Raw genomic sequence first — 14,198 nt, forward strand, 5'->3', positions numbered from 1 at the left:
TTCTGCAGTGGGAGTGCATCTAAATAAAAATTAATATACAATCAATAAATACATACAATAAAGAAAAAGATACCATAGAAATGTTAATGTTTTCAATTTTATTGTTTTAAAATTTTCTTGTTTTTTGAATCTAACGAGTTTGCCTGTCAGGTATAGTAATTAAATAATAAAGATAAAATTTATTCAATAAAATTATAGCCACAAAAGAACAATTTGTAATGTCTAAATGTTTATTAATTCCTCATATATTCACAGGCCTAAAAAACACATTCAAATGATAAATTATATTACAAACTCAACATTGCAGATCCTGCAATGTAACTATTGTGAATGATCACATTGTGATATCGATACTGAAACTATATATTAGCCAGCCTTAGTGCTATATAGTACATATTTATGTCTACTTTCTTTACTTTTTCTCCTGCTAGGTTAAATTGGTATCTCTGATCCAGGCGCATAGAAAAACACTGACAATTACCATTGATTTTACATTGATCCCTGCGGCCCTTGTCTTGCTGGAGATCAGTGCTTGTCTTTTAGAATCCAAGCCTTCAGCTCTGATCTTTAAAGCTGGTCTCAGATCAGCAGGCATCGGCACTGCTCCGAGTCACTCTTATTGAACCTTCAACATCATTGCAGAACCCTTACATTGAATATTCTACATCATTACTGAGTGCTTATACCAACTTTCTACATGCCAATACAAGTGCGTGCATCATCTGACGCCTAAATTTACATTGATTTTGTAGTTGTATTTCTTTCTTTTTGTCATCCGTTGTCTGTCATCCTTTTGAACGGTTTTGCAGTGAGTGTTCTGCATTCTTTGTGTCTCAATGTCGGACTGGTTCGTGGTTCTATTCACTGCCTTTGTCAGGCAGACTATAGTCCTGCCAGACAGCTTGAGACGTGAGGACAAGCATTGTGGATCAATCACCTCATCACAGGCTTAACCAGCCGAAATGCTGCCACCTCACTCCTCTGATCAATATCCAATCTGAAGCTTTTGTCTTCTTAATTCCGTTACATTATCTGCTAATGTTTTGTTTGAGCAAAAGAAGGAGCGCCCAAGGAACAGAGAAAGCTCCTCTCATTAGCTCCAGGCTCCATGCTAATCTCCTCTGTGAATTAGCGCTAGGTAAAGTCTCTTAAGTGTTTAATGCCTGGTTTACAAGCCCAGATCAGGACTGGTTAGATCCAAACATCAGTTTTCTTTGGCTGTCAGACACTAGACGTTGTGCATCTTGTCGACTTTCGAAATGTGAAGATGCTATTTTAAGCAAACAAACCTTTTAGTTCTGTGGCGTACTGAAGTAGTTTGAGAGAGAGAGAGATGTTTGGAGACTTGCGGTTAATTGAAGTCGGGCTAAAAATGATACGCTTTTCTTGTCTGGATTCCTCTGGGGGGAGATGGTGGTTGTGAATGTCTCGGACGTGCTGAACCGGATCACTCTCACAGAGTGTGTCACGGGCCGCTTTGTGTACTTTGTGAGATTGTGTGTGTGTGTTTCTTTGCCTTGTGGCAGTGTGGCCAGAGGGAAATTGTGTCTACACAGTGGTCTTTTGTTCCCCAGGATGCAGCTGTTGGCACTGTGGTGTTGTGTGTCTATGAGAGCTTGCTTTTTGAATCTGGAATTTTTTCACAAGGTCACATTTGCCCAGCACTATTACAGCAATTAAGCACAATTACAAAAGCAAAAATATTTTTCTGTGTAATTTAACCAGTTCATTTGTATGTTTTCCAATTACAAGAAGTGATTCCAGTGTTATGTTTTAGAAACTGCTCAAAGGTTTGAGGGCAGAAAGTGTTTTTTTCACCTTTCCTTCAATTTTTTAATTAAGTTGTCTACAATCTATCTCAGATTCGTCTATTTAATTAATTCATCTACAATCTATCTCAGAGACTTGAAACAATTTCCCTCGATGCCCCAAAGTTTATTATGGGCGATTTTAATAACTGTGATGTTAAGAAGTGCTTGTGTACATATTATCAATATGTCGACAGCACTACAAGGAGGGAAAAGACTTTGGAAATGTGCTATACAACTGATAAAAATGTGTGTATACTTCATCAGTTCTCCACTCGTAGTGGCTGGTCACAGTGTGGTTTACCTATGTCCTGTTTATCAGAGACTACTTGAAAGGGATAAACCCCGGGAAAAGTCAGTTAAAGAATGGAACAATGATAGTATAATGGCTATGCATAGGTGTTTTGAATGTACAGAGTGGGATATTTTCAGTGCGGATGACATTCAACTTTGATCAAGTTGAAAAAGTTACTGATACGTACATTTTTGTATGGATTCTGTTATTCCAGCCAAAACATTAAGATTTAATATATACCCTAGTGATAAACCATGGGTGTTGAAATACTTAACGAATAAACAAGAAAAGGAATGCACATAGAAATCAGGATATGGTGGGTCTGAGAGACACAGAGAGATATTAAAAGACAAATACAAATAGAGCAAGAAGTATGCATACAAACAAAAAATAGCGGAATCTTTTAAACAAAGTAACTTTCGATATGCTTGGCAAGGGATTAAGCACATGACAAATGTACTTCACAAGGGACGATGTAAATCCTCTCTGAAGTTGCATTGATGTAAGCGGCTGGAGATGGCTAATCAGCTCAACTCCTTTTACTGTTGCTTTGAAAATAGAGGTAATAGTAATTTATTACCATTAAATTGATCGAATAATAGAGTACATTATTTTTATTGTTTCAAAAAACAATATTATTGTTAACAATGTTATTTTGAACTCATTCATTTAATATTTCTGAAAAATGAGCACCAAACCAAATTAATTTGAATATTTTTTTTAAATTAACACTAAACTCTGCAATAATGGCTGCTAAAAAGAGTATTTCATCACAGGCAAAAAATGTATTTTAAAATGCTTTCAAATGGAAATCGTTTATTGTATACTAGTTCATATTTTAAGTCTGTTTTAACAGCTTTAGTGAGCTTATACAGACTTCTTTCAAAGTCATGTAAAGTATTTTAGCACCCCCAAACTGGAAGAGTAAAACACATGAGATTGTTTACTAGTATAATAATAATACTAATTTGTCTATTAGTATAATAGTAATACTAACATTCATTCATTCATTCATTCATTATCTTTGCCTTAGTCCCTTTATTCATCAGGGTTCACCACAGAAGAATGAACCGCCAACTTATCCAGAATATGTTTTACCCAGCGGATGTCCTTCCAGCTTCAACCCAGTATTGGGAAACACCCATTTACACACATGCACTACGGCCAGTTTAGTTCATGCAATTCACCTATAGCGCATGGGATTTGACTATGGGAAAAAACGGAGCACCCTGAGGAGGCCCACACGAACACTGGGAGGACATGCAAACTCCACACAGAAATGCCAGCTGACCCTGCTGGGACTCGAACTAGCGACTTTCTCACTGTAAGGCGACAGTGCTAACCATTGAGCCACCGTGCTGCCCTATGATAATATAAATCTTTAATAAATTATAGATTTCTATACAGACTTTTACTATAACACACATACATTTTCTGTCCTTATATTTCCAATATAAATTATAACCTATCTTGTTCTGTTATGGAAATATGGACAGTCTGCCATAGAAAAAATTATCTTGACAGGAGGAATGAATAAGTTATGGAAGAAATTGCAGTTGGGGTCTAATTTGTACAGCGGTTTATAGTAAATTTAAAGTATACATTATCAGTTTATGGAATCAACCCCATGATTTGGGCATTCTGATCTACACAAACCGTACAATTTTCTGAGTTAGCTTATTCCTTTAAAAATAAAATTAGTGGTAAATTTGTTCTAGGCCAAGCTCCTTGACTCTGGAGAACTCATAAATGAACTGTGTGCGCTTTTCCCAATGTTATTTCAGCCTGTTTAAATCATTAAACAGCACGAGTCAGCAAGTTTAACCCCTCGTGCTTCAATCAATAAGTAGTACTGATATCTTGCCATGTTATTTTTACTTTTTATTGCTTTTATGGTCACTTGAGCTCCAGACACACTTTTTCACGATAGTAGCCTTTCAGCATTTTCACTTGTGTGTGTGTGTGTGTGTGTGTGTGTGTGTGTGTGTGTGTGTGTGTGTGTGTGTGTGTGTTTTTGTGCTGCTGTGCTTGAAACTACTGAACACGCTGGAACTGTAAATGCATGCAAATCACAGATGCAGTTTACACGCTTGTGTTGTTTTCCGGCTGGGATCGAGTCCTGTTGTTAATCAAACATGGTGACGTCTCTTATGAGGGACAGATCTGCTCCATCATGCAGTAGATTACACACACACACAAACTCTATTTCCTGCCTGCTTGCCTTTGTCCAGTACACACTCCTTGAGGAGAACACACTCTCAGCCTAGCGGGATGCTTCCTGAAAAATGTGTGTGAACAAATGTCCTGCTAATGATGCTTAACGACCTCGAGCTGTTCTGCCGTTAGCCTCGGCTTCACTCCTGTGCTCTGCGTGCGTGTGCGTCTTTTTATTGGCCTGCATTATCTTTGTGCTGTAAGTCTGCTTTCCACATTAATCTGCTGAAGACCTGCTGTGATACACTCTTTTGGTCCTATGAATCTTCCTGCTGGGAATGCAGTGTCTGATATCCACCAACACACACCCCCTTATAGCACCAGAGGCAACTGAAGGAGCTTAAACAATGCTCTGAGAGGTTCCTTTTTAAATAAAACACTGCTTGTGTCTATGGAGTAGTCATTTTATATATGTTGGGTTAAGGGATGTATGTGGTGATCTTGATCCCTTGTATACTGTGTGTATGGCAGAGCTCCCGCTAGCCTCAGTTTTTTTCTTATCACTCGTTGTCAATAGTATTTTATGCTATGAGACTGATGGGCAACAATGGCTCTATGTACACCTGGTATTAAGATGTGTTTTTATCAGTCTGATCACAAAAACAGGTGTAAATGGGATCTACAATTTTTGAGCTTGTCCAGTTTCTACCACTTCTAGAGGTGGTCAAAAAACATATTCAACCAGATTGGTTAATAGCACAATGTGAATTCTTAAAATTTACTTGAGCAATGTTTAAATTTACTATAAATCTGTATCAACATGATCTACTCTTTTCAGTTAAGAACTAAGATATATATATATATATATATAAATAAGATAAATGCTAAATGATAAATGATAAAAAAAACAGTATATAAATATTTTTTATTATTTAATGCTGTAAAAAAATCTTGACTGTTGTTATATATATAATATTATCAGGGATCACCACAGCGGAATGAACTTCTAATTACACTGCCTTATATTTCATACTGCGGATGCCCTTCCAGCCGCTACTAGAGAACATCTGTTCCAAAATTTACTGCCAGTCCATGAGAGATTTCTTACACTTTTTTATTTCTATTTTGTGATTATTTTATGTATGATAATTATTTTATTTTGTTTTGTTTTATATATTAGTACTTTTAATTTAATTTAATTTAATTTAATTTAATTTTATTATTTTATTTTATTTTATTTTATTTTATTTTATTTTATTTTATTTTATTTTTTTATTTTATTTTATTTTATTTTATTTTTATTTTTTATTTTTATTTTTTTATTTATTTTATTTTATTTTATTTTACCCAATTTTGAAAATTAATTCATTAGAGGTCATAGGGCTTTATTTGTTCCTGGTTTCCCACCCCAACACCTTGCTGGTGTGCATTTGTATACTTGTACACTAGAGAACACTCACTCCCTTACCATCCTTTGGCTTAGTCCCTGATTTATCAGGGTTTGCCACAGCGGAATGAACTTCCAATTACACTGGCATATGTTTTATGCTGTGCATGCTCTTCCAGACACCACTAGAGAACATCTGCTCCAAAATCTACTGCCAGTTCATGTTTCTGAGAGATTTCTTAATAAAGTTTGGTTTATCACCGCAGATACAAGACTCTCTTCTCTTGTAAAAAAGTATATTCATAAGAACACTATAGCACACAAACACAATGCAATATAAATTTCAAAGCCCACTCTCTAAAGGCTTGTGATTTTTTTGTTGTGTCACATGTCTTCCTCTCATGGGGGATTTGAGCCAATCTGGCCTCCTGCAGGAGTCTTACAGCTGTGATGAATTCATCATCTCTGCCACTGTTGCCCCCAGAGGGAAGAGAACAGCTCTGGCAAGCCCACCCTCATTCATACACCTCTATCTGTGCCCCCCTACTCCGTCTCAACATGCTTCAGAGCCCTTAATGATGCTACTCTAACACAGCCACTCAATATATATCTTTTGTTGTACATATATATGCATAGAAGCATATGGTGTGGATTTGCCCACAGGCTGCTCTAGTCTTTATCGTCAGTGAGTCGAGGGCTCTGAGCCAGTCAAATCTGAGACGGGCCCCCTCGGGTTTCCTGCCGAGCCGCGGCTCCAATTTAAAGGTCAACTGATAACAGGCCAGACTCATGAATACCCTAAAACATTCTCCCACTAACCCGTCTCTCCATACAGTACGTCTGGCTATCACTCGTATACACACGCCTGACCTTATGCGCCTGAATTTCTAGTTTATTTCTGTCCCTCCTCACCTATGTTTTGGTCTCTGGCCTCTATGAATTTAATTTATGCTTTCCTTTTTTATTTTTTTGGTAATATACTTTCGAGTGAAGCTTATGCATAGAATGTAGTTACTGCGGAAATCACATTTAAGGCTATGGTAAACTTCATTGTGTGTCTTTTGCATATACTTTGGCATTCACATACACATACACAGTTGAAGACAAACATTATTAGTCAATAATACTGCCTAAATTTTGGGCATCACATTGGATAAATATAGATAAACAGTCGTCACAGAGTGCATATAGTACTCCCAGCTAAAAATATTGCACTTCCCTTTACTTTAATGCACCATAAAGCAAACATCTCATTGCTACAACAACATATTATGTATCTATGCAACATACAGATGACAGAGCTCTTAATATATAAATGCCTAAATCTACAAATTTAAACAAACAAACAAAAAAAAAAACATAATTGCAAGCTTATATAAATAGGTCTTAGATCATCAGATAAGTAAAGCATTTTAGAAGTTACTGCTATTGCAGTGAGCAACATCACTAAAAGCAACTTATATCTGCTTAACCCCACAAGTTTGTTTAATGGAATAACCTGACAACTGCGACTAACCATCAAAACCTTTCTTAAAATGAGAAAAAGTATTGAATCACACCTTTTCTTTAGTAGAGCTGCAATCTTCTTTTTGATGAATAAAAACCTCATTTGCAGTGGGATGAGAGAGCACTCCTAAACACCAGAATTAAAGAATCAGGATTAAAGTGGTGATCCACTACGATATCATATTTATCATAAAAGAAATATAGATTTTTTTTATACATGAAGCATGAGCACACATTGCTTTGCATCTTATAAACACAACCAAGCCTTAAAAATACACCCTGGACCACCCCTTTAAACTTTACTTAACAGACTGTCCTTAATTAACATTGAAGTTAAACTAACATTAAAGTCAGAATTATTAGCCCTCATGTGAATTTTTTTTTTTTAAATATTTCCCAAATTAACAGAGCAAGGAGGTTTTTACAGTATTTGCTATAATGTATTTTTCTGCTGGAAAAAAAAGTCTTATTTGTTTTATTTTGGCTAGAATAAAAGCAGTTTTCATTTTTTTAAAAGCATTTTAAAAAAAAGGTCAAATTTTTAAGGTCTAGTAAAATATTATTTACTGTCATCATGGCAAAGATAAAATAAATCAGTTATTAGAAATTAGTTATTAAAACTATTATGTTTAGAAATATAAAAAAAATCTTAATTCAGTTAAGCAGAAATTGGTGAAAAAATATACAGCGGGGCTAATCATTCAGGAGGGCTGAATTACTGTATATTGAAAGAAATTGGTTATTTGTTTTATGGTTCATAACTTACTGCCATTACTCAGAATTTCACACGAATGCATCCTTTAAACTTTAAAATATGACATTTTGTGTGCTGAACTTTAGGGCTCCCAGTTGTCCGGTGTTCTGACAGGCATTATGTCTGGATCAGGATAATTAGTTTGAGTGCGTGCATTAACCATTCTCTGTATTTATTAGACATTCAAACATGAACTTGAATGTCGTGGTCTTTGAAATGACTGATGGCCTCATTCTCTTTCTCTCGCTCTCTCTATTGATCTCTCCAGTCTTTATGACTTGCGATCTGTCTGTGTATTAATCAGCAGAAACAGTGATCTGCCATCCTCTGTTTTGTTTTAAGGTTTTGCTATATTACCGGAGGTGTTTTTTTCCCCTCATTCAGAACACTAGCAGTGATGCTTATCTGATCTCAGATAATTCACGAAGCGTTTCTTGAATTCCTTGTGCTTTTGTGAATTAGAGCTAAATGAATGGGCAGCATTTTACCCGGAATCCATCTGCATGTCCATTGATTTTTCAGGATGGAACTAAGGCTGTGAGAAATCTTGCACGGAAACGGAGCTGATTCATTTGATAGATAAAGATAAAGACCACATCCAACTACAGAACAATGATCTAAGTTTAGAATTATGCATATGTGGGCCTACAGATGCCACGTGCACTGATTATATCTCTAAATGATTTATATCACTATTTATGTCTGTGATTATTTACAATTTTTTACAATCTGTTTTATTACAGCTCATCAAACATACATATCATTATGAAGTAAAAACAGCCATGTGTGAAGGGATAGAATGACAGCAGTTTATGTTGCATTGAAGTGGACATGGTAAAGCAATGAGTTGTCCTGTGGCCCCAGATCAGCTAATCACATTTTTATTGTAAGAGAGAGAGGGAGAGAGAAGAGTGTACAGACACCTGAGCAGACCTGCTTCCATATGTGCTGAGAAGTAAAACCATCTGTTCTTGAGGGCAAATGTTCCACACCTGAACCAACTCAGCATGCAAAATTCACTGTTTGAATTTACAGCACCATTCAGATGTTTTTTTTTTAAATAATAAAAAAATCTTCTGCTCACCACAAGTGCCTTGAACAAAAATATTATTGTTCTTCTTATTATTATTATTGTTCTTCCTGTAACTATTCATGATTACAATTTATTTTTAAAAATAATAATAAAAATAATAAATAATAATACCTATTTACAGCAAAAATACAATGTTGTTTTGTGATGGCAAAGCTTTTTTGGGGGGCGGGGGGTAGGGGGCTTATGATTTAAATAATTTTCAACTGTGACATTTTTTTATTCTTTTGGAAACCATTATGTATGTTTTAATAGACTCTGAATATTCATTTTCAGAATATGATTTTAAAAGATCATAGATCTTTTAAAATGATAATCATTTCTAATATTATAAACGTATAATATGTTTTTATGCAATTAATCAGTTTTATGCAGTCTTAATGAATACAAATTTTATTTTATTTTATTCTGTTTGCTATTGTTTGATTTTACCCATCACTGACCTTGCTGCTTTTTTATATTGACATTGTAAAGTGTCTTAAAAGGTGTACAGGGTTCACCAACATTATTGGCTCATTTTATTTAGCCCTATATACATTTCTTGAGATCGCAAATTATGTAGCCAGTAGTACATATGACTGCATTTCGCTACGGGGCAGGGTCGTATGGTCGGCTTTCCCGCTGTTACCAGTTTGCTCAGTAACTTGCCATGTACGTCGGGAGACTTGAGGCGCACTTTTTTCCTATATAACATTTTTACACTTTTCTCTCTTGTAACATGTAACTTCTACCTTCCTTTAGCATGTCCAGAAGTCCAACTTTTTGTGCAATGGTTAGCATCCTCCTGTCTTTTGGGTTCTACCGCGGCTGCCTTTGATGTTGCAGAACGTTTCGTTTACATTGTAGGGAGAAAACTTGCAGGCATACAGTACAGCACTTCAGAGTCACCCTGCTAGCAATCAAAGATTTGTCAATTTAGCAAGCTGAATGTATTCTGTTCAGTACAGGAGACACTGCACAGAGGAGATTGATTGACAATGGTCTACAGCCAATCAGGACACAGAACACAATGCACTAATCAGGGCACAGAACACAGTGCACTGTAAAACAAAGCATGTCAAATTGCACACAAAAAAAAATTCAAATATTTTCCTTTGGCTTAGTCTCTTTTTCAGAGGTCGCCACAGCGAAGCAATTCTGGCACATGTTTTACACATCGGATGCCCTTCCAGCCACAACCCAGTACTGGGACCTCACCTATTCACCTATAGCACATGTCTTCCGACTTTGGGGGAAACTGGAGCAGAGAGGTAGTACAAATCTCAAAAGGGGTGTTTATTAAGGGAGTGGAGCAGGAAAACAATTGTGCTTGGATGTGCTGGGCAGTGAGTTCTGTGTCCAAAGGGGTCCGGTGATTGGGTGAAGCGAAATGCCGATCAGGGAACGCAGTGGAAGAGGGAGAAGTCGGTGGTGTTCCTGCAGTCATCCGAATGTTACTCTCCCGTCATTGTCAATGGCGTGTATTAAATGTCCCTCTTCCAATGGACAGCAGCAGTCCCTGATCAGCACACAAGGAGCAGAGATTACAGTGAGAGAGTCCTATTCATGGCAACGCTGATGCCACACTAGCAGGTCTACCACAATACAAAACAGGTTTACTGACTTTTTTTAAGCAAAGTGAATTAAAAATAAGTTTACTGACTAATTTTAATATAAATCAACTAGTTTTAGTCTTATAGTTTCATTCTTAAAGTCCCCATAAATCGGAAGCTGCGACCGTTATTTTTTTTGTATTGCGTATTGACAGTTTCTAGAGAAACATAATATTAAATAACAGTGGGTGTGGCTTGTTTTTTCTGCTGCGAGCTGAATCAAAGAGCATAGAATCAACAAGAGGCGACACTCTAGTGCAATTTTGGAAACAGCCACTATATGCCGCGGTGGCCATTTTGGAATAAAAATTGCAATAGAGCAACAGCATATCATAAGTCTATAAAATAAACTATAAAAAGTGCTGATGATTGTGATAGTAAGTGTTATATTGTTGTCTTTCAGGTTGTAACTATATATTTTTTAATAAATAAATAAAAAACAAAGTAGCTGCTTGCCATCGCAACAGCAATAAAATCTAATGGACGGCCGATCACTTTCAACCCAAAATGGTGGAATTGCAGGGCTGTTGCTGGGCTCTGCTGTTGCAATGGAATGTTCTATTTAGTGTCGCCTCTTGGTCATTCTGGGGGGTAAATATGTTAGTCAGGCCCAATACCTAAAACATACATGATCTGACAATTTAACTAAAAGCAATCAGGAAATGCACTTTCAGATTAGAATGCAAATATTTTCAGTTTTCTTAATGACATGCACAATTGAATTTTTTTACCTTAAAACTGGCAATGTGGGTTAACACAATCCTATGCTTAGTTTTGATTTCATGAGGACTTTAAAAATGACTAAGTAGACTGAGTGGTGTTTTTATTTATAATATTTTATTTTTGATTTGGACTAAATTTGCCAAGACAACCAAACTACAATGTCCCTGTTTTGATAACACTTTAAACTTGTAAGATATCTAAAAAAAACAAAAAAAAAAAAAAACAGACCCAAATCTCATAAGTTTATTTGCTTGTAAAGCATATTCACTTTGAATATGAATAAAAACAAAACTTATTCTATCCTGGTTCAGTAGTGTTTACTGTGTAGTTCCTTTACTACAGAATGTTGAGTCGCATAATGCACCACGTTCACTAGCACCACAGTGAATAAGGCACACAAACACAGTAACACACACAATCAGACAGAAACAAATACAGTAACACACATTCACACGTCAGGATAGATGATTGCTGTTCTTGTGCTAAGCTAGTGAGCTCATTGTTCACCACTGACAATGCCATCTGTGCCTGTACTGTAATATGTATACAACCACACACACACACACACACACGCAAACACACACATATGCTGCATCTCATGTGACAAAGCTTCTAAATCTGTGCGGCTGCTATCCAGACTCCATTTCCACTCTACAGCACCTGTGTGTATCCTTAATTCAGTGTTAGGCCTCCAGTCGAATACTTCCACGTTCACTACCACCTGAGACCCACACACACACACACACACATCACTGACACCAGGCAGCTGAAGATGGTTCTATTTCAATGCAAATAGCATCTCATCCACAGGGTTGAGGTCTCTAGATTAGATTTGTGAGTTTTCCGTCTAGCTGTACTCCTGCAGCAGGGACTCCGTTAATCGGCTGGATTGACTTCTTCACGCAGTGGATTCTGTTTCTGAGTTTGCTTTAATAGACTCCGATCTCTCTGCAGACCTGCTGAAAGCATGACGCTCACTGAGAGCCGAGTTTGACTGTAATAGTGAGTGGAGATGATGGGCTGTGTACACATCTGCTATTAGAATTTACTTTAAAAACAGCTAGCCATATCTTTTAGAGTTTGCTTTTGTGCAAGTTATACACTGCAACAATATCGGTTAATTAACTGTTTTCGGATTTTGTGTTTTCCTTTTATTTACATTTGTATATTGCATTATGGAACATAAATCTCTAATTTGTTAACTTTTGATCTTAGAAATTGAACTCTAGCGTTAAACAAAGTGACTTTTATTGACATTTTAGTAGTTTGAAATAATATAATGTATAAGAAATAATATATAGAGAAATAAATCTGTAAATTAAAATAACAGGAAATGTACTGGCAGCTTAATTTTTGTTAGGTTTTTTGTATCATAATATACAACTCACCCAGACAATATATCACTTGAAGTGAAGTTGATTTCTAAACTGTGTATGAATGACCTCAGCTTGTCATGCATAAGCTAATGCATAATTCACCAATAACAGGGTATCCGTGGTGTCTTCAAAAGTCTTGAAATGTCTAAAATCTCAAAAGCTAGGTTTTAGGCCTTAAAAAGTCCTAAATCTACTAAAAATATTGTGTTATAGGTCTTATTTTTTTACAGGTCCTAATTTTCCCCACACAATCACCAAAAAAACTGACCTATTGTTTATTATTATTATTATTATTATTATTATTATTATTATTATTATTATTATTGTAGACTGAATTAATTGGCAGCTATGTTTTTATATTCTTGGTAAGGGTTATATGGTTTGTGAATAAAAATATATTTGAAAGTTTTTTTTTTTTAAAAAAATGTATTATTGTATTATTAAATGCAAAAACTATTTTATCATTTTTTGATAGGGCAAGTGAAAAATCTTTCCTGGGATATTCAGAAAAAAAATCCTTAAAATAAATTTAACTATGTGAAACCTGCAGAAACCCTGAATCAGATGATTCCTAACTCACTATAAATAACCAGAGTTTCTTACCTCAGTCATCTTCGTCTTGAAGAATCCCCCCTTCCACCCCTACTCCTCCCCCTTACTTGACAGGGCGGCATGACGGCCCAGTGATTAGCACTGTTGCCTTACAGCAAGAATGTCATTGGTTCAAGTCCTTACCTGGCCAGTTGACTTTTCTGTGCGGAGTTTACTTGTTCTCCCCATATTCACGTGCAAGGGTTTCCCCCGGATTCTCCGGTTTCCTTCCACAGTTCAAAGACATGCGACATAGGTAAATTGACCAAACCAAATCAGTACCATAGATAAGCTCTTAATCAGCAATTCTTAATCTGCCAGTAGCTATAAATAGAGTTATCTAGACCTACCTGAGCTCAAACTCCCGTCTCTCCCTACAAACGAGAGGGAGCCCCGAGCTTGAGGATCTTACTAGCTCAGGGCTTTTTCTCGGGACAGCATGCCAAACATGCTTTATTGTCAATCATCAGCTAAGTGTGAACTCTTGAAACTATAAAAAAAAGTTACTTTTTAAATAACTTTTTAAGGTTAAAAGTTGTGAGAAGAAATATTAAGGTCTCATAATGCAGTTCAAAGGCATATATAAATGTTGAAAAATAAAAACATGAATCACAAAATACATTAAAAAAAATTATTTACGGATATTTTTTTATAGATTACGTTTTCAGGTAATCCTTACAAATATTGTAATGATAATCCAGAATGTGTATTGCATATGTGCAGTGCATCTCTTATGACAAATACTGTTGTAAAATACCCCAATTTAATTGTAGAGCTTTTTTTATAAAAAATTTTTTACAATACTGTTTTATTTATGTTTTAAGTACTAATCAACTGAGATTCATATTTTCTCTCTGCTTGTCTGGCATATCAATTTTTTTCATGCAGTCTTGACATGCTTTTCCATGGTTTTTCCCCAGTG

At 35.9% G+C, this 14,198-nt stretch overlaps 1 protein-coding gene across 6 annotated transcripts in view; it reads left to right on the plus strand.

Moving 5' to 3' along the window:
* Positions 1-14,198, plus strand: part of pacrg (PARK2 co-regulated) — a 160,589-nt gene that overhangs the window by 100,966 nt on the left and 45,425 nt on the right. The window contains exon 5 of one of the 6 annotated variants that reach the window (XM_087288974.2): positions 8,648-9,393. The exons of the other annotated variants lie outside the window; for them this stretch is intronic. Coding sequence (XP_087145100.1) covers positions 8,648-8,673 — 26 coding nt within the window. The 3' untranslated portion in view covers positions 8,674-9,393. Of the gene's footprint in view, positions 1-8,647; positions 9,394-14,198 lie in introns of those variants that run through there. 6 annotated transcript variants of the gene reach the window in all.

This window comes from Danio rerio, chromosome 17, assembly GCF_052040795.2.
Source record: "Danio rerio strain M-AB ecotype USA chromosome 17, GRCz13ab, whole genome shotgun sequence".
In the NCBI taxonomy this organism is placed as follows: Eukaryota; Metazoa; Chordata; class Actinopteri; order Cypriniformes; family Danionidae; genus Danio; species Danio rerio.